At 37.3% G+C, this 24,330-nt stretch overlaps 1 protein-coding gene across 3 annotated transcripts in view; it reads left to right on the top strand.

Annotated features, from left to right (window-relative positions):
- CNTN3 (contactin 3) overlaps positions 1–24,330 on the top strand; it is a 343,653-nt gene that overhangs the window by 169,272 nt on the left and 150,051 nt on the right. For all 3 annotated transcript variants that reach the window (XM_023249969.2, XM_023249968.2, XM_023249967.2), the window contains exon 5: positions 21,358–21,453. In XM_023249969.2, coding sequence (XP_023105737.2) covers positions 21,358–21,453 — 96 coding nt within the window. The remainder of the gene's footprint in view (positions 1–21,357; positions 21,454–24,330) is intronic.

Below are 24,330 nucleotides of genomic sequence, written 5' to 3'. Positions count from 1 at the left end.
CTTCTATTAAAAATAATGGCTGGTTTTCTTTTTAATTGAGTAAAGATGACAAAGTAGATTATTATTCTAAAAGAGTATATAAATAATTCAGATTTAAACTCTTTACTACAATAGTATGATTTACATTAAGACTCAGAACCTCATGTAAAAATGATTAATTTAATTTCAATCTTCTTATTTTACTTTGTCTTTCTTGTGGCAGGATGTCAGTTGGCAATGAAATGGCCCCAGAGCAGGCCCAATAAGAACCACAAAAAAATCTACATTAATTTTTATTATATAATACATAGATATTACTTTAAGATTTATACTCAATGGCTTCCAAAAGACTTGAGTTCGCATATGGAAGGAAATTAATATAAAATAGGACAAGCCCAGATAAAAATAGAGACCATTTAAAAGGATTGGAGGCACCTGGGAGATGTTAATCCTAATAGCTGGGAAGTATCCTGATAGCTGCAACCAAAATGAAACATGATGGTTTATAAATTTTTAATCTTGGATATAGAAAGCATTTATGATCATCAGAAGAGGCTAACTTTTTCCTAGAACCAAGCAGGGGTAAATGTGGGATGGATAGTGATGGCTATTGTGTAACACAGAAGACAAGGAATGTTTCACAAAACATATAGAAAAATAGTGAAATGTACCTTTCTGGTAGACCCTGAGGACCTTTTCATAGATATAGTCATGGAAGACATTTCTAGTGGGGCGGATACACTGTAGGAACACCTGATATTTACTGTTTGTGTTACCCCTGTATATGATATCTCACTGAATCTTCACAACTCCAGAACTGTACGTAGTGCTGTTCTTGTTTTATAGTTAAAGAACCTTAGTTGTTTGTTGGAAGGCTACGTAATTGGAGTTGGCTCAGGCTGGCGAGTGGCATTTTGACTTCAGAGCATGTTATTACACTCCACGCTTTACATACATGTCAGATTCATCCGAGAGATTTGCTTTCCGATACTGTATGCTAAATTTATAAATCATACATATTAGAAAATATGGATGAATAAAGGGCATTTACAATATCACAATCTCTCATTTTCTAGGCCAAGTCAAATGTCTTAATCCTTTAACTAATGCCATGAAATGAAACTACTCTCCAGTGGTTCTGTTGTTATTCTATGCTATTGATTAAAATAAGCCTGTCTACTTACGTCTTCCATGCCAATGTACACAGCATAAAATATGTGTTCAGAATAGATATAAACAACAAGGAAGAAGGAAGCTGCCCTCTTACTTTCACCTAGGCACAGGGCTTAACCACTTCCCTGTGAATGCGAATCATGGAATTCCTGAAGGTAGAATGAGTAAGTTCTCTGTCCATAGAAGATCCACGAATCATATTGACTATGTGTGTAAGTAATTGGTCAAAAACTCTGGTGTTCTGCCCCATGTAGCATAGAAGACAGAGCTGTAACCTGGAAAATCTTAAAGCAGATGTTCTCAGCTGAGTGCCCCATCCATAAAGTGACATCAGGCAGTGGGCTACAATGGATCATCCCATTTTAAGCTGGGCTGCACCCTGATGGGTGTGTCAGAGTGAGTTATGACTCAAGTAGCTGGGGGGGGGGTGGGTGGAAGACCTTTAGAGATTGTTTTTATCTCTTCATTATAAAATGGGTTGTGTTTTTCAAATCAAGCAATTTAACTTGGGGTCGAGAAGATTCTTGTTCCAACTGTCAGTATCTTGGAGCAGTGAAATTCTTTATGAACTCTCCAACTAAGGGATAATAACCTGTGCACACTAGATCATTCATCCTAAGAGAGAAAACAGATGGTAAACCTTGAACTTGAAAACAGGACAGTAGTAGGAGTATTACTCCAGGCTTCCTCATACCCTGCTCTTTGTCACACTGTCCTTCATTTACCCTACTGAAGTCTGTCGTCTGTAGTACCAAGTTGTTATACAGATGGCATGGACTTCTAAAAGTCTGATGAATATGTGTCCCTGAAATAACTTTAAATGGAACAAATGAAGCAAAATGTCTTTGGGACCTCAAGCAACTTGGTATTACATTCACATATAATAAGGCCTAGTGTGGAATATTTGTATAGAAGAAATTAGAATGAAGTTTACTGATGTGTCCTACAATGCAAGTCTGTCTGTCTAAAAGTCAAAACCCTACCATCTGACCCTGATCTCTGGAAGTATATATATGAGTATTTTGGCTTCCTGAAGCAAAGTACTCTAAGGGAGCACCATCTAATAAAAATATAATGTGAGTCACATATTTAATTTCAAGTTTTCCAGTAGCCATTTTGAGAAAAGCAAAAAGAAATAGGCGAAATTAATTTAAATAATACATTTTGTTTAATATAATATATCCTAAATTTGATGTCAATATGTATTCAGTATAAAAAAATTGAAGGAGATACTTTTCATTGTTTATATTGTCTTTGATATCTAGTTACAGCGCATTTCAATCCAGACTAGTCACATTGCAAGGGCTCAGTAGCCACATGTGACTGGTGGTGCTGTATTGAAGTCTACAACTCTAGGTCTTACAGTATCATTTAGTATAGAGCCCATCTTTGTCTCTCTCTCTCTCTCTCTCTGTTTCTGTCTCTTTTTATACACGTATATGTTTATATTATAAGTACACATGTATATATATTCATATAAGTATTTCTATATACATACATATTTTTACACATACACACACACACACACACACACACACACACACGCAACAATGCTTACAGAATCCTTTTCACCACAGTAAGATATTCCCCTGCCAATCTAAATAAGCCCTAACGGCCTCATCTGCAAATTTGACTAAAACTTGTCCAGGTAAGTATTGCTTTCATTTTACAGATGCACAAACTGGGTCACACAGGGAATAAGCAGCCAGCCCAGCGTGACAGAGCTGTGAAGGTCTGACTGACAGTTCTTCTGACACTAACACCAATGCACTAGGAGTCAGATGTCTGACTCCTACAGGTCAGACTAGGGGTAGGTATGTTTGGTAGCAGTTGACAGTGGGAAAGTGAAAGTAATTCAGGGTCGGCATTTATTTGCCCTTGCCCCAGGCAGTCACACTGTGAGTTGGTGTGGCTTGGGGTAAACAGCAGGGCCACGAAGACTTGGCATTTAAGCAGAACTTCATTGTTATGGTTGTGACAGTTGAGCAGTGCATGTATCCTCCGGGCCCTAGTCACATCCTTGTCCATGTGAAGGATGCCCTCCTGAGTTATGCAGGGCACACCTGTGCCACTCTGGGCTGCAGCCCTGGCTTTAGGTTCATCGGTGCCCCAAATTCATAGGTAGAGGCAAATTATGAAATCATCCCATCTGGTTTTTCAAACACAAACAAAGAATGTTTGCTGACTCCATCACAGAAGCTCTGGCTGATGGAGCACATCTTTCTCTACCAGCATCACGGCGACATCCCTCACTGTTGTCACCCTGGCTCCGGCAGTACTCATTAAGAAGCTGCCTAAAATAAATTGCCTTTCGAATTAATGCTTTAGCAGTGCTACTTTTGCTTACTGTCATAGTTAAATACATATCTTATTATAGCATTTCTCTTTAATTTCATCGATTCTAGTAGAAGGCATTTATAAAACAGGAGGAGTTTTTAATGTTTCCATATGTTATTGTCAAAAGACCGTGATGTTCTAGAAAGTGCTGCACTACAAACATCAGTTAACCTTCTAACTAAAATATATCATGGGTGCATTAAACATGAATGCATTTAGTAGCATCAAGCATACCAAAGGGCAATATTCATCATAGAGTAATAACATAGTAGCCATCTAGACACTGCATACTTTATGGAAGCTATTCTGTTTGCTGGCTTCAGGAAAGATAGCTGTATTTAATTCCTGCTAGTATATAGTCGTGTGTGTGTGTGTGTGTGTTTGTTTAAACCATCTCTCTGTAGCAGCACGTGTGGCATCATGAGTAAGATATTTTGGTGGCACGTAAAAATATTCAGGATCATTTATGTTCATCATTGCCTAATTTTAGCCATTTATAGATTTTAATGAATTTTTTATGGTTGATAATGTCCTTTAATTGAGCAGTAAAGGAGCGGGCCATATTCAGCTAGTTCCTGACAGGTTTATAATTGAGAAAATTTAAATTTTGGCTAAAAGTGCCTCAATTAAAATGGTTTTCTTAGAAGTATATCAAAACTTAGTTGAAGTGGTAATTTAAGAAAAAAAAATTCAAGTGAAGCTTAGTTTTAAAGTGCCGTTTGGGTGAGGAGTGCAGGACACCAAGAAAAAAGAAGATTTGCTGAAAACCAGAAAGGCAGCAGTGTTGGACAGAAGAAGAGTCTAAAGAATTATGTCATAATCTTGAAGCTTGTGAGGAAACAGGGTCCACTGTCTGGTAGGTGACAAGTTCTGGGATACGACATGGGAATCCTGGCTTTCAGTGCAATACCTGCCGCTCAGCATTCTGAAACATGCAGAAGTAGTGAGAAATGCTCGTCCATTCTTGAATGTTCCTTCTGCCCTACACATAACCTTTGGACCGTATTCATGATATTGCCCACCACCTATTCTGGGTTAAAGTCCTAACCCAGAAACAGAGTAGTCCCTTTTTTGGAAATAGGGTCATTGTAGATGCCAGGGGATAAGATGAATCATTCTGGAACAGAGTGAGTCCCTAATCTAATGTGACTGGAGTTTCTGGAAAGAAGATATCCATGTAAAGACAGATGCACAAGAAGAATGCGTGTGACTTTGGAGGCAGAGACTGGGGCGATGATATCTACCAGCCATGGAGTGCCACAGGTTGCTTGCCAGCCACTAGACCTGGAGGGAGGCGAGGACGGGTTCCCCTACAGGGATCACGGGGAACACTACAAACACTTTGATTTTAGACTTTCCAGCCTCCAGAATTGTAAGACAATAAGTCTCTGTTGTTTTAAGACCCCTAATTTGTGGTTTTTGTTACAGCAGCCCTAGGAAACGGATACAGCACCTACTACATGCCAGGACTTTCCCAGGAGTCCCCTGCCCTCATGAAACTGTCATAGTATGTCAGGTGGGGAACAGTACCTAAGCTGGGCTAGAGGGGTTAATGGTTGTTAGCCAGGTGGAAGGAGCAGGAGAAGGAAGTGCTGAGAGGCAGGACAAAGCCTTGCTGTAGGCAACCTAGAGAAAAGAATTCCATCTGACTAAATTGGAGGAGGGCCATGGGCAATGGTGAGGTGCTGCAGAAAAGCGAGAGTTCTCATCCCACTGGACCACGTAAGTCGTGCAAAAGAGCTTGGGGTTTCCTCTAGCACTTTCTCTTCTTCCTTATCAATGTTGCTACACATTATCAATTGCATAATTTTATCTCTTGGAAGTATTCCTAAAATCTCTTTCTTCTTCTCTATTCTATTTCCGCAATCTGAATTCAGACCTGTTTCCCATCTATTTTACTACAAAAGCTGCCAATCTTATTATGTAATGATTAAGGAAAACACTGAGTAGAACAGAAATATAGAGACCTCATTGTTTAAAAACTCAAGCTTATGGAATATATACTCATAGGGCAATATTTTCTAAGAGAATGGTAACCTAATTGATAGCGTCAGCTAAACGCAAAAGAGAATTTATTATGGAGAGAAACATATATAGGATTGATGGAGTGCATTTCTCCTCCTAGCTTCATGATTTCTGGCACTTTTAATAAACAAACAGGTCCAAAGTACAATATATCACTCATTTAATAAGTTGGCACATTTATTCTAACAATAACTATATTTACATTTGTCCCATTTCACTTTATTTTACCATGTGCATCAGCACATTTGCCCTAATTGCTTTCTAATTTGTGTATATTTTTGTGCTTTAAAAATTTAAACCAGAAACCTTTTTCAAGGGCTCCTTAAGTACGAAAGGGTGGGGAGTCTACTAGACTAATGGAACCATGTGTCACCTAGTATCATGGGTAATGCATTTCTGAAGTACAAAATTGCATTCGTGTTCTTTGCTTATACTGAATCTTGGATGTAACTTACAAAGAAAACAAGTAGTATGAGTGTGTGTTTGCTTAGCCAGAGAAACAGGCAAATGCATATTCAGAGATACACTGATAGTGGTGTTTCCATGGCAACAAGCAGGTTATCATAATATTTATATCCATCTATTATGCTTCGGTTTATTTTAGGGTATAGTGTTAAAATGACAAAATAATACATGTCTTAATTTTCTTAAATAGCTATAATAGGTTGTTTTTTTCTCGGTTAAATTTTTAAAGGCCTCATAAATTTAATAAATCATTATTAAAAATGTAACTTTTTAGTATTCCCCATTATTGTAAGTTACTGCCTTTTTTATTTGTAAAAGTTTTGATTTTGAGGTACATGACACAATAAGTCTGACCCAGTGTTAAATTTAGGGGAAAATACACACATTTCTTTCTTATTTTTTTCCTTTTTTAATTTTATTTTAGGGGGAAATATACACATTTCTTCAAACTTCACAGTTACATTTTGTGGGAGGATTTTTTTCCTAGCTACTTGCGTTGTAGGCTTTAAAGTTAATAATTCAAGAGACCTGCTGCGAAACAACAGAAATGAACTGTGCGAGGTAGTGCTCTAAGATACTATCAGGCCCCACTGTTGTTTTCTGTAGGTTGATGTAGAGATATGCAAGGGTGAGATCTCTTATTGAAACCATAGAATAACATCTCTTTATATACTTAATACATGCAAAACACCATTCTGTGTGCCTAGGATAGAAAAATGTAGCAGAAGAAAGTCTATAGTCTTGTGAAGGCCACTTTCTAGGCAGGATGGGCGGGGAGGTGGGTACTAAATAAACAGTGACTACACCCTACATACAACAGTGAATAATAATTTTGAAGAAACCTAAAGCTACATAACATTGCAGAGAGTGATACCTCAAGGGAGCATTTACATATAAATATGGTGTTGTCCTTTACATTTTGAAAGCCCTGTTTCATTGATCAGTGCCTTTGATCCCTACATCAGACTCCCAAGGGATTCCTGGACAGATGGGCTTCTTATTTGTTGAGAAAGAGGGAACCAAGACACCCTGTGGTCAAGGAACCAGCTGGCATTTCCCAGGGGAACACATCTTTTCCCTCACAGCCTTGTTGGCACTTAATAAGATTTGTGGGATAATTGAGTGAATGATTGAAAGAATGGACATACCTTAAGTATGACTTTCAAACTGAGCAAATATTATTCATTTCACTTTCCTAAGGTAGACTTTCTAAAGACTGACAAAGAGTCAGAAGCTTCAAATTTAATTTGGATGTGACGTTCCGCCTTTTTTTTTCTTGTATTAGAAATCAGAGGATGTGCCATCAGCCTAGTTCTGACACTTAATTAGCAGTGTGACTTTGGGCAAAATCTAACCTCTCACAGCCTTGATTTGCTCATGTAAAAATTGGGAATAATGATATATATTGCCTATCTCATTTTTTTGAGCATTATGTGAGATAAAATACATGAATCTATAGAGGTTCATGCACATCTAAAGTCATTTTTGTCCTTTAAAAAGTAATCTCCATTTAAATTGAATTGGGTAAATATTTTTCTCAGGCAATCCATAAGTAACCTTTGATGTCTCTTTCTCTTAACGAGAATTTTCAGTATGCGGTGGTCATATAATTAAAGAAAAAATAAACCTAATTAGCTTCTTTCTATGTAGCAAGGATACTCCCCTCACCTGTGAGCCTTGCTGTTAGTGTAGAAATGGTGCTGAGTGTATCATTAAAAAATTAACATTTGTAAATAAGTGTAAGGGTTCCATATTTGATTTTTTTTTCCTAGAGTGTTAGGAGAGTTACTGCATTGTGCCAGTTTGTTTTTACTTTTATTAATCCTATGACGAATAAAGTATAGAATGTAACATCATATATTAATTGCTAAAATCACAGGTATCTTTTTTTTTTATTTTTTTAATGTTTATTTCTTTTTGAGAGAGAGAGCGAGTGGGAGGGGGCAGAGAGAGACACACACACAAGGAACTTAAAGCAGGCTCCACGCTCTAGTCTCTGAGCTGTCAGGCCAGAGCTCAACACAGGGCTCGAACTCACAAACCACAAGATCATGACCTGACCCGAAGTCGGACACTTAACCGACTGAGCCGCCCAAGCACCCCTGAAATCACGTGTATCTTAAAGACAAGTGTTCTGTGACGCTTATAAACAGTCTTAGTGTCTGTTCTCCTCAGATGGCCACGGATACCAAAGATCAGGGGCTTTTGAGACTCATTTCATGTGTTGAATTTAACAAATATTACTTAGCAACTACCCCATTAATTTCGAGTGGCAAACAATAGAAATTATGATGTTCCTGGGGAGAGGGTCATACCTATGAAAAGCAAAAGGCTAAATATAGATAAAAGGGAGTAATTGTGGAAGGCTTCAAAAGAAAAGGAAAAATTCTGGCTGGGCTCGCATGGTGTAGGTTTGGCTAGATGAGGACAGGGACAAGTCGGGTTTGAGCTGGCCTGGGCAGTGAAGCAGCCTGCTAATACTTGCTGGGGACCTAGTATATTCCAAGAACTTTGCATATTTTTTTCATGTAGACCTCTGAGTGGGCTTCTAACACAGGTTAAATTACCTGCAGTTTTCAGATAATCTTAATTTTTCGGAAGAATCAGAGCATCCAAGAGGCTGAGAATTTGCAAAATCATGGAGCTAGTTTTAGTGCAGATACTTACTCCAGCTGAAGTCTGAATTCACATTCCTTGCTGAAGAAGCCACTGACGCGTTTTAATTTGACTATTAAAGAGCTTTTCAAAAATGTTTGAGAGTATAATTAAGATAACTATGCTGAAGTGCTGTATGTTCCTATCTTCAGAATGTTGTCAGTTTATGTGATTTTTAAAAATTTTTCAAATTGGCAAATAGATGTTTCTAAATGAAAGGACCAAGTATATTTTTATATTACTAATTATTAAAATTCCTCGATGGCACACCCAACATGATGGTTCATTTTTGAAATATAACACATTTTGATAGTGTTGAAAATATAGCTTGCTTTATTTGTTAATGTTTTGTATAAGAACACTTGCTTTTCCTAGGGTCTTATTAAAATCAAATTGACTTTTAAAATACGGTTTTCACGCAGATTTTCTGAATTCTCTCAAATCTCTGGTGTACCTGGAGATCTTTGTTTCAAAGAAAAAGAAAATGATTTATAATATTGTTGGATAAGTGTTTAAAATTACCGTCTTGATGACAAGCTAGGATTTTGTTAAATTCATGAAGAATACGAAGAAAAACATTGTTGGGCAGTAAAGATTTACTTTTATTCTTCAGTTTACATTAACGGTTCATATTTTAAACTTTTGTATTACATGAGAAATTAACATTCATAATCAAATGGAGATAGTTCCTTTATTTGTTTTTCCTGGATTCAAATACTAAAAGAGCAAAACTGTCAATACCATTGATATTAAAGTATTCTTAATTTTTTTGTTTAATTTAACTAAGCAGCATTTACTCTTTTCTAAATCCATAGGGGGCTTTAGTTGCAATGTCACTCCAAAAATTCTTTTAAAACAGGTAATTATTTTTAAAAGGGTACATATTAATCATAAAAATTTTATTTTTGCTTTGGGTATGTAATTGTATGTGTTATTTGCTTTTTGGGTTTTTTTTTTTTCTGTTTTTTAATGTAGTGTCAAGCACTCTTCTTTGGTTCAAGGTTGGATGTACTATACTTGTATAAATCACACACCCATATACATCTTTTGAGACTTCCAGTTATAGTATTTTTTTTAATTTGAGTCATAATTTTTAAAATATTTCTGAGGCATTCTGGGTACAGAAATAGTGTAAAGATATTTATTTTCCATTTTCAAGATTTTATGGTTATCTGGCCCCTTCTATTCCACCTACTTTGGCATCAGTTTTTGGAAAAGTGTAAATTTTCATTTTTGAGTTTTACAAAAGTCTTGGAGTTTATATTTATATAAGCATAAGCTCCATTTCTCTTTTTTTCTTATACCTATTTCCTCAACTTTCTTTATTATTTCTCTAGTCACATAATTTCAACAATAACAGTTTCTACGCCGAGCAATTAGTTTTGTTAACAAATACAACAGCAGGAAGCAGAAGGGCATGGTAGAGAACAGCTACTAGGCACAAGCATTCTGTTTTCTCTGGACAGCTGACAGTACCTTTTATAGAGGGATCATGTTGCCTAAGTTGAAGCCGTTTGTCCTGGATAGGTACAAGGTGAGGTCTGTGAAAGGCAAAAAGAAGAGATAAAGGAGGTCCCAGGCTTCCACTCTAGTCTTGTTGGACAGACGGATCTAAAACACAATTTCCAGGGGCGCCTGGGTGGCTCAGTCGGTTAAGCCCCGTAACGTGAGTTTGAGCCCCGTATTGGGCTCTTTGCTTACATCCCAAAGCCTGGAGCCTGCTTTGGATTTTGTGTCTCCCTGTCTCACTCTGCCCCACACCTGCTCTCTCTCTCGCTGTCTCTCTCAAAAAGATAATGTATAAACATTTAAAAAATTTAAAATACAGTTACCAGAATGGTTCAAAATTACCAGAGAATGCTTCCTTCACATAGTATGAACATTTCAAACTAGACCTTGAGATATAAAAACTTAATATAAGTTTAAAGTAGAAGATGGGGCCCAAGTTTGAGAAGCAGAAATACTCAGAGTGACAGATTGTGCTCTCATGTCCAACTACCTAGGACATAGACACATACTTGACACACATATACATATATATCTGTTGAATGAATGACTAAATATCGCGATAAGGAATGTGGGCTTTACCATCTAGGCAATGAGAAATGAATGGAGACTTTTGAGCAGATATTGAACATTGGGGGTATGTTTTATGAAGAAAGCTGAACTCAACACTATGAGTATAAGATAGATACATTGGATGAGTGAAAAGGGAGGAGACCACAGGTGGGAAGAAAAGCCCAAAAGTTTGGATGGACTTATTGTACATATAAAGTTAAAAAGAACTGGACCAAAATCAATGGAACTGGCTTCACCGCTTATGACATCACCTTTGCCCAATTCCGTGATAAGTTTGAACCACAGCTTTTTGGAAACTGCAAATAAGATGTCTTTATAATAGAGCTTTTTTGAAAATCAAATGAGATAAATTTCAAAAAAATTTCTATTACAGAGCCAGCAAATTCATTCATCCATTAAGTCCTTCCTATATCCATTTAGTCAATGTTGATAAAATGTATTCTTGTAACATTGGGGATGCCGAGGTATAAAAAAAAGACAGACGAACATACCGGAGTCATAGGCTTACTGTGGACAGCAGAATTTTCATCGTAGTGTAGTTCCAGCAACATTAAGATGGTGGCAGCGATAGAGAAATGGGAAGGGAGAGGATAGAGTTTGTGGAACAGTTAACATGATCAAATGGAGTGAATTGAGCCAGTGTAGGAAAGAGAAGTGGCAGATTGGATTGGAAGTGTAGAGGGCATCTGGAGCATCGGAAAATGAAATGTCACATATGAGGTGGCAATTGGGTATCCAGAAAATGCTGGAAGGACGGGGGACTAAAAGCCCATTTTGAATCACAATTTTCATAGACACATCACTGGTACAGACATAGTGATAGAAGCTTCAGACTTGATGAGGTTCTTAAAAAAAAAAGAAAAGCAAAATGAGAGCTATCATTTGTTGAACACTTAGAAATTTTCACACTGTAGTAAGTAACTGGCACGAGTTATCTTATTTCTTCCTCACAAATATAGCAGATATAATTGCTATTATTATCCTTAGTGTACACATGATGAAATTGTTGATCAACAAGTGACATGATGTGCCTCAGGTCAAACAGATAGTGTCAGAGAAGGGATTTGTACCTGGGTTTGTCGAACTCCAGAAGATAGAAACCCAAGTTGACCGCAAGCTAAAACTCGGAGGAAGCAGATGGTCAGGGTAGAGCGTGGAGGGATGTTTCAAAAAGTCAAGTATGAGGGTCCCTGGAAGATATGTTTTGTTTTCCAGGTGGGGTTATGCGTGCATGTTTAAGACCATAGAGGAGGCATGAGAGAGACTGAAATAGGGAGAGGTATAAAACCAAAGACTGAGAAGGAATAGGAAGAGTTTGCACTTCTATAGTCTTTTTCATTTTTCACAGGACTTTCACATCTGTGATGCTAGAGATCCTTTAAGAAAAAAAAAACCTGTGAAGTTCAAAGGGCAGATGTTGTCCTCACTTTTTTGGATGGAAATCTGGAAGGCACAGAGCAATGAAGTGATACTCCTTCAGTCACGCGGATCTTGATTGTGACAGAGCAAAGACATGTTTCTCGTGTTCCTATTCCTGCATTCTTTCCCTAAGCTTCTGTGACAGAAAGTTCAGAAGTCTACAGCACAGGCACAGAGGCTTTGATTAGTTGGGAGACTTGCTATGGAGATTCCAAGAAAGGTGACGTAATGAAAAGACAGTTTAAGTCATTTTAAACTACTATCGATGACCCACACAATGCCAAGAAATATGCTACTGTCCAGGGATAGTAAAGGTGAAAATGATAGTGCTCTAACTTTACTTAGCACAGCCCCCCAAATAGGACAGGATGAGCAAATGCAAAAGTATGGGAAGTTCAGAGACAAAATGGTTGGAGATATTTTCAGGAGTTTCAAGAAAGGGTTATGTGGCTCAAGCTAGGTTTGAAGATGAATAAAAGTGTGCTATACCCATGAAGAAGTGGGAACACTATTTGCTTGACTAACTAGACCAGCATTTTGTGTTCAGGAAAAACTTAGTAGTTTGTTATTATTTCTGGGTATGTGGCTGAAAGTTGGGGGTTCCAGAGCCTTGGGGTGATAGGAGACAGAGGGAAGGTGCACTGGGAGACACCCGTGTGGATGGTCTTAGAGAGGATGTTGAGGTCTCACCCTTGACGCCAAAATTCCCAAGCTGTATTTAAAAAACAAAACTAAACAGTTCCTGAAGACATTAAGATCTTACTAAGTGCCTCCCTATATCCCTATATCCTGAGTAGGCTTAGAAAATACTGAATACTTAGGTCTGCTTGGAAACTAACAATGCACACCTGTTTTAAAACCTCTTAAAAGGCCAGGCTCTAAATAAGAAAATCTGTTTTCAGTAGACATTTTTGGGACCCAATATGACATCCTCTTTGCCCACCTTAATTCATTTGCAGGAGGGTCGACGCTCCCTTGCAGGTTCATAGTGAGCTAATGCATGCTCAGATGAGTATGGGGGAATTCTTGCCCCCTGGGGTGGGGTGGGGGAACCCTCCATTGTTGAAGTTGGGAGCCTGTGTATAAATGCCCCAGACTCCCATCTTGCAAAATGGCAGTTCCGCAAGGCATTCCATCAGCTTACTGGAAGCTTTTATGCAATCAAGCCCTCCTGGACTCCAGTAGCCCCTTCTCATTGTCTTCCCTCCCTCCCTCCTACCTCCTGAGACTGTCTCCCATACACACTAGATAGATCACCTGAGGCCCTGCTTTTGCAGAAACAAAACAAAGACACTACGACCTTTGTTGAACAAGCCATTGTTTTTACATAAGGGAACATTTTTATTTTCCTAAGACACAAATGTTGCCATGGTAGAATTTTCCCATAGAGACTTCATAGTTGATTAAATGTTTTGAGAACCGGACTGATATATTAAATAAGAAAGGCAACAAAATATAAGAGGAGACACTTTGAATTTGGGAGTTGGGATATAGAGCAGGAAGTAATGGTTATGTTGTGGACTTGCTGACACTGAAGATGGTAAGAGAGTCACTTGGCTGTGTCTTAATATTCTGATTTGGGCGATCTTCCAGAGGCTTCTGCATGTGTCGGAAAAAAGGAAGAAAACTCATGGTCATGCACTGAAACACAGGGTTTTGTTTGTTTGTGTTTGTTTTTGTTTTTGTTTTTTTCTTTTCAGAGTGGAGTATGCTTTAATGAGATTTTTCAACTAAATGAAGTTCTACCCTTGATAGTAGAAGCTGAATCATTGCATGAGATTCTTCTTTATTTATAACACCTGGTACCACGGAGATGAAGATGAAAACCTTAACCGAACTGCAATTTTGATTTTTATTGCCTTTCCAGATGTTTTCATTGAGTTTTGTTTTTGTTTTTGTTTTTGTAGCTTTTGTATAGGAGTGAGCAGCTTTCTTTTACTGAAAGCTCTCTGATTCTTTCAAAGACAGTCTCATCATTTACACTGTTTAGGCAGTGATTTAATTTGGTAACTACCAACCACTAAGCATTTCAACATTAAACATTAAACGTTAAAGACATTTAAAACATTATGTATGGTACTATTACTCTGCCTATCTGTGTTCCTTTGACAATGTATTTATCACTACTGGGTAATATTTTGCGTTTTAATTGAAAAGGTAACACTTCACCTCATAGCATCAAATACAATTGAGTTACACAACTAGTAAAGTTCACTTGCAGCTTTCAGTGATGATGATTTTAATAGTTCTCACGCTCTAAGTGCAAATGATCCTAAGGTGTTTGGAGGCAGAGGTCTAAATTTTTAAGTGTTAAGGCTATTTACTCAGCTGGCCAAAATTTCCGACATATTGCCACTTGTATGCTTCATTTTAATCCTCTTAGGAAGAAAATGGTTTGTTTTATTTCTCAGTCTTTCATTGGCATTTTTTTTTTTTTTGGTATTTATGGCATACCCAATTGCACATATGTGTACCTAATTCAACATATGGCCTTTTCCAGCCTTTCCCGTAAAATGTTCTACACAGAATTCTTTGGTCAGATATGTTTAGGATGCTCAATTCCCATCTGACATTAGTAGACCTCATGAGTGTGTATTTTATATTAAGGTCTCTGACTTATTCTGTATAAAGAAACTCATTTAATTTGGCTTAACCCCGCATTTCCCTTACTGACTTTGGTAGGAAACAAAGCCATTGTTTGACTCATTTTAAGTCACGCAGAGGTACACTTGTGCACAGTAGCCCTGCGGTTATACTCAGTGACATTTCACATTCTGCTTGCTAGGTGATTACCTGAATTAATCTACATGGAGAAAGCAACACCCGCAATATACAGCAAGTGGAATCAGATTCCAAACTGAGCCCAAGATTGTCAGAAAATCACCCCAGTCTTTTCTGTGTATGTATCACTGGTTTCTTGTGGTCTTGTATTCCTCTCCACAGCTTGGGGAGATCAGCCTAAAAGTAAAGTCCTTGAGGGGCACCTGGGTGGCTCAGTCAGTTAAGCGGCCGACTTCGGCTCAAGTCATGATCTCATAGTTCATGGAGCCCCCCCCCCCCACGTCGGGCTCTGTGCTGACAGCCCAGAGCCTGGAGCCTGCTTCAGATTGTGTCTCTCCTCTCTGAGCCGCTCCCTTGCTTGTGCTCACTCGCTCTCGCTCTCTCTCTCAAATAAACGGTAAAAACATTTTAAAAAGTAAAGTCCTTGAGAAGTCCATGGAAAATCTGCTCAATCTAGAATATTAACAGACAGGCATCAAGGTAGTTATTTTATACTCCAGGAATGATCCAGGTGAATGGATGGGAAAGCATTCTGAATAAGGAGTGTACTTCTTTCCTGGCTCTACACATCTCCCTTTGATGCCAGCCTTGGAGATACTGGCCCCATGGTGTGCTTAGAGCTTTGGAATATCTGACTGTGGGGGGTGTGAAGGAAGAGTAAAAATAAAATAAAATGAAATATGGAGAGCTGGATTTTTTTCTTTGTTTTTCTTTGTTTCTCACTCATATTTCCCCAATTTTACATGTACTCATCTGTGTGTGTGTGTGTGTGTGTGTGTGTGTGTGTGTGTGTAGTTCTATACAGTTTTATCACTTGTGTAGTTTGTGTATCTGACTACAGTCAGTATCCCCAACAATGCTTTTATAACCATACCCATCTCCCTGCTCCCACCTTCCCAAACACTGGCCACCACTGATCTGTTCTCTACTTCTAGTTTTTTATTTTAATTAAAAAATAATATCTAAAGGGAATCATACAGCAGGTAACCTTTCAGGATTATTTGGGATTTTTTTTTCACTCAGTATAATTCTGGAGATCCACGCAAGTTGTACGGTGTATCAGTAGTTCACTGCTTTTTTTTATTTATTTTTTATTTTTTTAAATTTTTTTTTTCAACGTTTATTTATTTTTGGGACAGAGAGAGACAGAGCATGAACGGGGGAGGGGCAGAGAGAGAGGGAGACACAGAATGGGAAACAGGCTCCAGGCTCTGAGCCATCAGCCCAGAGCCTGACGCGGGGCTCGAACTCACAGACCGCGAGATCGTGACCTGGCTGAAGTCGGACGCTTAACCGACTGCGCCACCCAGGCGCCCCAGTAGTTCACTGCTTTTTATTGCTGCATGGTAGTCCATGATATGTATCTACCAGTGTGAGTTTAACCATTGACCCATTGCAGGACATCTGGGTTATTTCCAGTTCAGGGCTATTGCCTATAAAGCTATATGAACTTTTGTGTACAGATTTTTGTGTGAAGGTATGTCTTCATTTTCTTGGGATAAATGGATGATATGGTATTTGTGTGTTTAGTTTTATATGAAACTGCCAAACTGTTTTCCAGAAAGGCTGTAACATTTTGCATTCCCACCAGCAAAGTACAAGTGATCCAGTTTCTCCACATCCTAAACCTTCAGGGTTTAGTGTTGTCACTGTTTATTAGTTTTAGCCACTCGGATATGTGTGCTGTGCTGTCTTATTGAGGTTTTACTTTATATTTCTCCTGAACATCTTTTCACATTCTTATTAGCCATCTGTGTATTCTCTTCAAGGAAGTGTCTGTTCAGGTTGTTTGCCCATTTTCTAACTGAATACTTTAGGTTTTTATTACTGAGTTTTGTGAGGACTTATTTATTCTAGGTACTATTCACTTCCTGGTCAAGTGGTTTGCAAACATTCTTCCCATTCTGTAGTTGATTTTTCATTTTCTTTACATGGGCTTTCCTAAGGCAAAAGTTTTTAATTTTGATAAAATCCAATTTATCAGTCTTCCCTTAATGATCCAGGTACTTGTTAGGTCTTTTGTTGTCAAAAACTCTTTGCTTAGTTGTAGGTCACAAAGATGTTCTCCCTATGTATTTCTCCAAGTTTATATATATATATATATATATATATATATATATATATATATATACACACACACACACACACACACATATCATAAACTTAAATGTAATATATATATGTAATATATATACACATATATATGTATATATGTATATATATGTGTATATATGTATATATACGTATATATGTATACATATGTATATATGTATATATGTATATACGTATATATATGTATATATATGTATGCATGTATGTATATATGTATATATATATGTATACATATATAATATGTAATATATAATATGTAATGTATATTATATATATTATATATATGTAGTATATATATTATATATATGTAAATGTAATATATATATATTACATTTAAGTTTATGATTCATTTTGAGTTAATTTTTATATATGAGTGAAGGTTAGGTCTTTTTTTCTTTTTTTTCTTTTTCTTTTTTTTTGCATACAGTTGTCTAGCTGCTTTGTCACCATGTAATTGAAAGGCTCTCCTTCCATTTAATTGCATCTGCCACTGTTAAAAATCAGTTGAGCATATTTATATGAGTCTATTTCTAGCCTGTTCTCTTCCATTGCCCTGTGTACCTATTTCTCTGCCAGTGCCACAGTGTCTTGATCATTGTAGCTATAAAATAAACCTTAATATTAAGTAGTGATTCTTCCCACTTTATTCTTCTCAGTGAAGACGGTGTTCACTATTCTCAGGCCTGTGCTTTTACATGTAAAATTTTTAAAAAGCTTGCCAGTACCTTCAAAAAGTAAGAGAACAAATGTTTTAAATGTTCTGGAATTTTAATACTAATTGCATATCATTTGCAGAGTTCATACTATGTTGAGACTTCCAGTCCTTGAACACAATATGTATGACTCTCCATTTGGTTACATTTGTTTTCTCTCAGTATCTTGTCTTTTTCAGTGTATAGATCCTTCACATGTTTTATTATCTGTATGCCTAAGGATCTAATTTTTTTTGAATGATTGTGAGTAGTTTTGTGTTTTTAATTTTGGTTTTTGCATGCTCAGTGTTTGTATGTAGAAATTGCATCCTTTGACCTATTTAACTCACTGATTTATACTGAGAGGTTTTGTTTTGTTTTTGTTTTGACAGATTACTTCTGATTTTAATTTAGACATGTCATCTGCAAACAGGGGTGGTTTATTTCTTCATCTCCAAACTGTATACTTTTTAATTTCTGTTCCTTTCAATATTGCAGTGGTTAGAATATTAGTGGTAAGAATGGACATCCTTGCCATATTCCTGATGTTAGGGAGAAAGCATTCTGTCCTGCACCATCAAATATGATGTTAACTGTACTTCTTTTAGATGCTCTTCTATCATGTTGGTTTGTTTTTAAAGTCCAGCTAATTAGAGACTCCAAAATAATTTAAGAGTCTGCAAGAATTGGAAAGGAGACAAAAATAAAATTCTTAGATGTTTTTTAATCTACTATTTCTACTAACAAATTCTGGATTCAGTTTTTATTTATTTTGACTCCTAAGCAGAGTTGTCCTAATACAATTCTTGCCAAGAATGGACTACAGGCATCCTTGAGTTTGGGTTACACATGTAACCATCCAATAGGTATTTCAGTAATCTAAAACTTTGCAGACATTTATGCTACCTTTATCTCTGTAGTCCTTAGTGTTACCCCCAAAGGGTGGGAATCTGGCTGTATTTTGAAGGAGGTGTTCTTTTGCATCAGTGGTTTTCCTTTTGTTGATTCCTCTGTCTGAACAGAATGTCCCCCTCAACACCCCCACCCTCTGCACCCCATCCTGGATTTGACTGGCTGATTGCTACTCTTTCAAGGCATCTTTTCCGTCTCTCGGTTGAATGTTCGTTCCTCTGTGTACTTACCACCAGAAGAGCAAGGTTCTTGCTGTTGGTCTCAAGGCTCTTACCACACAGGGCTCTCTTTGAAAGGAAGCCCCAGTGATTGGTATTTCAGAACCTAGCATGCAGCAGGCTGAAGTCTTAAGTGAATACTTGTTCAGTTAGTGACAGCTTCACTTTTTATTCCTACTGCTAAATGGATGTTTAACAGATTCTTTATCCCATGGGCATTTTCATATGCTCCAAAAAATTTGACATATGTTTTAAGATACTTAATCTGGGTTGAACTTAATCTTCTTAATAGGAAGCCACAAAGTTATATTTTGTGTACACAAACTTTAGCCAGTAAGGTTGTTAAAACTGCAGATTTCCTTCTAACTTGACTAGTTTTAAGCAATTTCCCAGGTATCTGCATTTGTAATAAGAATCGTAGGTGATAATAATGCAGGTGGTCCTGGACCACACTTTGAGTAACATAAAGTAAGAATTCAGAGGATTGTGTTTTAAAGAAAACAAAACTTCATTGTAGTCACAGTTTGCTAGCAACAAAGCCCTGGAAAACATGTTAAAGCCAGTACAGGTATTTTTCTTTGCTATCCCTGATGTATGTGCTCCACAAACTGGCTACAGATATCCAAAAAAATAATGTTCTTTGTCCACGTGTAGTATAGAGACTGTTTCAATGCAAGGGTCTAGAGCAACGGGCTCATCTGTTGCACAGTATCAGTGCTTTAGGCAAAAGGGATTTTTACCTTTTGGGGAAAAAAGACGTTATTAGTTTCCATAGAACTGGTTTATCCTTTTGTGCATATTCCAGCTAAAACCAGGGATGAATCACTTCCATGGTGTGAATTTATGTAACAGAATAAAACAAGAATTGGGTAAGAAATAAGAAATGATGATACATACTTGGTTGCCAGAAGATCATTACTGGATATTATTTTTCCATATATAGGCTACATTCTGATATGAAGTACTCCCCTGTTTAGTCACTGGGAAATATTTGGATGGTACAATTTTGCAGTTCCAACTCAGGTATATTTCAGGAGGCTTCATGTTTTGATTATGTTGCATTTTACTTACACATTGAAGATAATATAATGCTCTGTTGTCATATCATTTTTGTAGGGTAACTTCTGGTTAAAATAAGTCCAGATGTAAAATTTTTTCTTTTATGGGCATACATAGTGAGTTTTGCTGAATAGCTTTATTCCATGCCTATAACCTATTCCATGCCTATTAAACCTAGTAGTTTAATACTATTTTTCAGAAACATTAAAATGAAGCAAATAGACCCTCTTATTTCCTTCCGATGGGCTGATTTTAAGTGCTTAGAATATTCATAACTGCCTACAGTTTGTAGTTTTTATCCGTTTGAAGATAATTATTTTGCTTTTTACATTTTTCAAGGCAAAGTTGAAATTTTCCAGGTCGTGTTCTGAAATACACATATTGCCTCACCACTTAAGCAATTTATATGAACACTTATGAGCTAGGAAATGAGTGTATTCTTTCACAAATTGACGGTGCAATTGTTCTGATACAGAAAGTGACACCATTGAGTATATTAAAAGTGGGATTCACAGTTTTCGGGTTCAAAGAAACAGTAGATTTTTTTCATGCTTTTTATTTCCCCAAAAGGCTTAAGTTTTGTTCAAAATGAGCCAATGAAATTTTCTCCATTCTGTAATTTATGCTGGAGAATAAGAATCAGAATTTGTTTTCCTGGATTGTTACTGGAAGAAATTAAACAATTTTTAAACATAATCACTGGTGGTCATAATAGTATTTGCCTTGATTCCTCTATTAAAAATTTGGGGGGAAAAGTCTTTGGGCAGTTATAAAAATTATTTGCATTTTTTTCACAACTACAAATAAAAAGGAGTAGGTGGATTTAATATACTGTTATCCTTTGAATTCAACCTACATGGTAATTTCAGGTGATGCATATCCTGTATAGAACCCTTCAAGACTTAGAACAAAGAGACTTGTACCCAGAACCTGATTATTTTCAATTCTTTTTGTAAATAACAGCAATAATTGTAGGTAGGATAAAATTTGTTTAGGCTACTGATAATAAAGTATTTGGGGAGAGAATTTCATGAATAGCTGGCTTTCATTATAAGGTAAAGCTAAACGTCTTCATGATTTGATGAATCACTGTGGCATATGTGGATATTGGTTCATGTATATTTTTGGTTCAAGATATTTCATTTCTGTCTTTGAGTCATATTTTCTAATTACTTAATTCTAATACCTGATTTGTCCTTTGGGGTAGCCTAGGCCATCTGACACTGTTAAAACACCACAGGATTAGTGAGTTTATATTTTTATTGTATTGCTGGATTTCAAAGAAGCATTAATAAATCAAAACCCTCAATATTCCTTTTCAAAGAAAATGTTCTCCTCTTGAGATTCCTGACAAAGGGTTTTATCGTGCAAAAGAAAGGTTTTGCTCTGTGTTAACATTTTAATTTGTATTGTTCTTTCTGAAATTCCTGTCTGTTTTGTTTTCACAATAGATCTTGAAAATTTTAAAACCAAAATGAGAAGTACAGTGTCTGTGCGTGAAGGCCAGGGAGTCGTCCTGCTCTGTGGCCCGCCGCCACACTCCGGAGGTGAGAAGTGGTCTGTTTGTGTTTTTTTATATTCATTGACTAAGTTTCAGTGCAAGACCAACAGCATATGTACTGTTATTGCTTCCCTAAATTACCCTGAGAAAATTGATAGCCCAAGTATTGGATTCTGTCAGCTGAGTTGGAATATAAGAAACTATACAAAAGATAGTCCATCCCAAGAAGTTTATAAACATAATTTATTTCAACAAGGAGTGCTGTAAAGGGAAGTGAGATCAAGTTTGTTTCAATTACCTAATGGTGCTGAACAGTGCTTCTACACCATATCATTTGTTATTTCGTTCTAGAACATGACCTACATTAGAGTCTTTATGGTTTCCCCCTTCTCTCTCTCTCCCTACCTCTCTCTCTCCCCCTCTTCCTGTGTCTCTCTCTCTGTGTCTCATACACACACTTCAACATGATTAATATATGACATTGGGCCTCTGTATCATGTGATATATGTGTGTGTGTATATATATATATATATATATATATATATATATATATCAAAATAATATGTGTATGCGTATTCACGTCATTTTCGTTGGGGCATTGGAGTTGCACGTTTTATGCTACATTGCTATAAATTGAAATACTGCTAAAAACTCAGAGTGAAAATGAACTTCAGTACATTTGAAAATAATTTAATAAGCATTGCTCCCTAGCAAGAGCCTGGAGTGTTGGTTTTATTTTGCTCTTGTGCTCACTATTGCAAACTTGGTCACTTACAGGAATAGAGAGGGCATTATTAATGTATAAATCACTGTTCTTGAAGACACAAACAATTCTGTTCTTGAGAGGATGGGAATTACTGAGAGCTAAACAGGTTAGAGAGAATCTTTCTGGCCAAAGGCGAAACTGAGAAGTCTTCTTCTCATCGTGGTGAAGTTTATTCAAATGAAAATATGTTGGACTTTATTTGTTTTGTGACATACAAACCAAAGTCCTTTTCCCCCAGTGACTTGCCAGTTTTAATCATCAAACCCTCAGTCCAATGAAACAAACATTTGCCATCATCACTCTCTGATCACTTGAAATGTATGAGCCAGCTGGAGGGCTTGATTAGCACACATGATTGCCATGATGTTGGGGGAATGGTTTACATCGGGCTCCCCAAAGTGCTTGAGTAGTATATATTTTCTGGAATCTTGAAGTTACAGAGGAATTTTAACTTTGAAGGGAAACAGAGTCTCTTGAATGCAAATAAGAGTAACCGAGCTCAAACCCACTTGAAGAAAATAGGGAATTTACTGGCCCACATCACTGGGATGATAAGTTGGCTTCTAGTAGAACTGTGTGGTTGTCACAGAGATGCACCGCCTGGAAAGACTTACTGCCTCACTGTGCATGGTGGAGTCAGTGGATAACCTCTAACTCTCAACTCCCTTTCAATCTCCTCAACTATAGAGAGTCACTTGCCCATAATCTACCCCCTGTCTTGAGAGCCCACATCTGGTGACTCATCAGGGAAGGATTGAAGGGTCAGCCTTTTCTGCCCAACATTTTGGTGGGCAGTCTTCCAGAGCCTGCTGCCAGGATGTAAGGGGCATTGTTGGGCCACATCACACTTGGACTTCTTTCTCTTCCCAGTCCTGTTCCTGTTTCCTTCTTTTATAAGCTTTGATCATTGATAAAAATATCCCAAACTCTATCTCAGTGTCTCCTCCCTGGGAACCTAGTCTCCCAGTCTGCTGGAGCCACAGGTTCAGCCAGTTTCATGAACAAGTGTCCTTTCTTTGGATATCATGGCCCTGCTTCCCTCAACGTTGATACTATGTAATGTAGACTCCTTGTGGTGGCAAAGGTGGTCTCTTTTAACTCCAAGCTGTTGTGGTCCTTAATGCTAGCGATCCTAATGAAGCAGACAACCTGTTGTTCAATGGCTCTTGATTTTAACCCAATTAACCTTATTTAAGAGATTATTCCTGCAGCAGAGGGTCAGGGTCAGCTGTGTCTACTGAGAAGCACTTGTATGAAAAAGATGCATTTTCTAAAAGAAGAGAAGGGTTTTGTTAGGAGAAAAAGCAAGGCAATGTATTAGAAACAATGGCTAGAAGTACACCTACCAAGGAAGTATCAAAATAAATTTATTTTTTTAAATGAATATAAAAAACAACTGGAGAATCTTGTCTGTGAGGAGCTTTGGAAATGTTGTCCTGACTTAAGATCCTGACTGAGTGATAACAAGGGAGGGACCTTTCAGTTGACTAACCTGTTGCATGAGACATGCTACAGAAGATGAATTCTTTTCTAATATCATGCACTTGGGGAACTATTGGTGACTTCATGTATTTCTCTTTTTATGTTTGAAGCACATGGGTTGGGGTAACTGTGAAAGTCAAGTAGGCTTGTAGATGAAGAAGGAAAGAAATTTCCCCGGAGAGGCCACGTTAGCCCTCAAGAGCCTAGACCATGCATAGAATTGTAAGAACTGAACAGAAGCATACCTTCTTTAGTGCTAGATTGTACAGGAAAATGATGAGGGCTACAGTGTCAGAGTTAGATGCTGAAAAAAGGATTCTCATTGATCCAAGTCTGCCTAATGCTAAGATACTCAACAATTTACATTCACTGCCCTGACACATTGGCCTGTGAACTCCTTGAAGACAGAGTCCAAGTTGCTCTTTGTTCTGCACCCAGGTGCCCAATTGAAGGCAACCTTCTTCAGCACATGTGAAAATAATTTAATACATACTTGCTAAGCCACAAAAGGCTGGTTGATAACAAGTAGACAGTAAATATTGGTTGAACAAATGAACACATTCATGGAATGAATAAAGGAATCCTTTTTAAAGATTTGGTCAGTCATAAATGCTTTTTTGAGAAATCACAAGTAACTTTGTTTCTAGAGGCATAAGCATCTAACAACCAATATGC

This window comes from Felis catus, chromosome A2 (assembly GCF_018350175.1).
Source record: "Felis catus isolate Fca126 chromosome A2, F.catus_Fca126_mat1.0, whole genome shotgun sequence".
NCBI lineage: Eukaryota > Metazoa > Chordata > Mammalia > Carnivora > Felidae > Felis > Felis catus.
The sequence above is the reverse complement of the archived record's forward strand: the minus strand, read 5'-3'. Positions and strand labels throughout refer to the sequence as shown.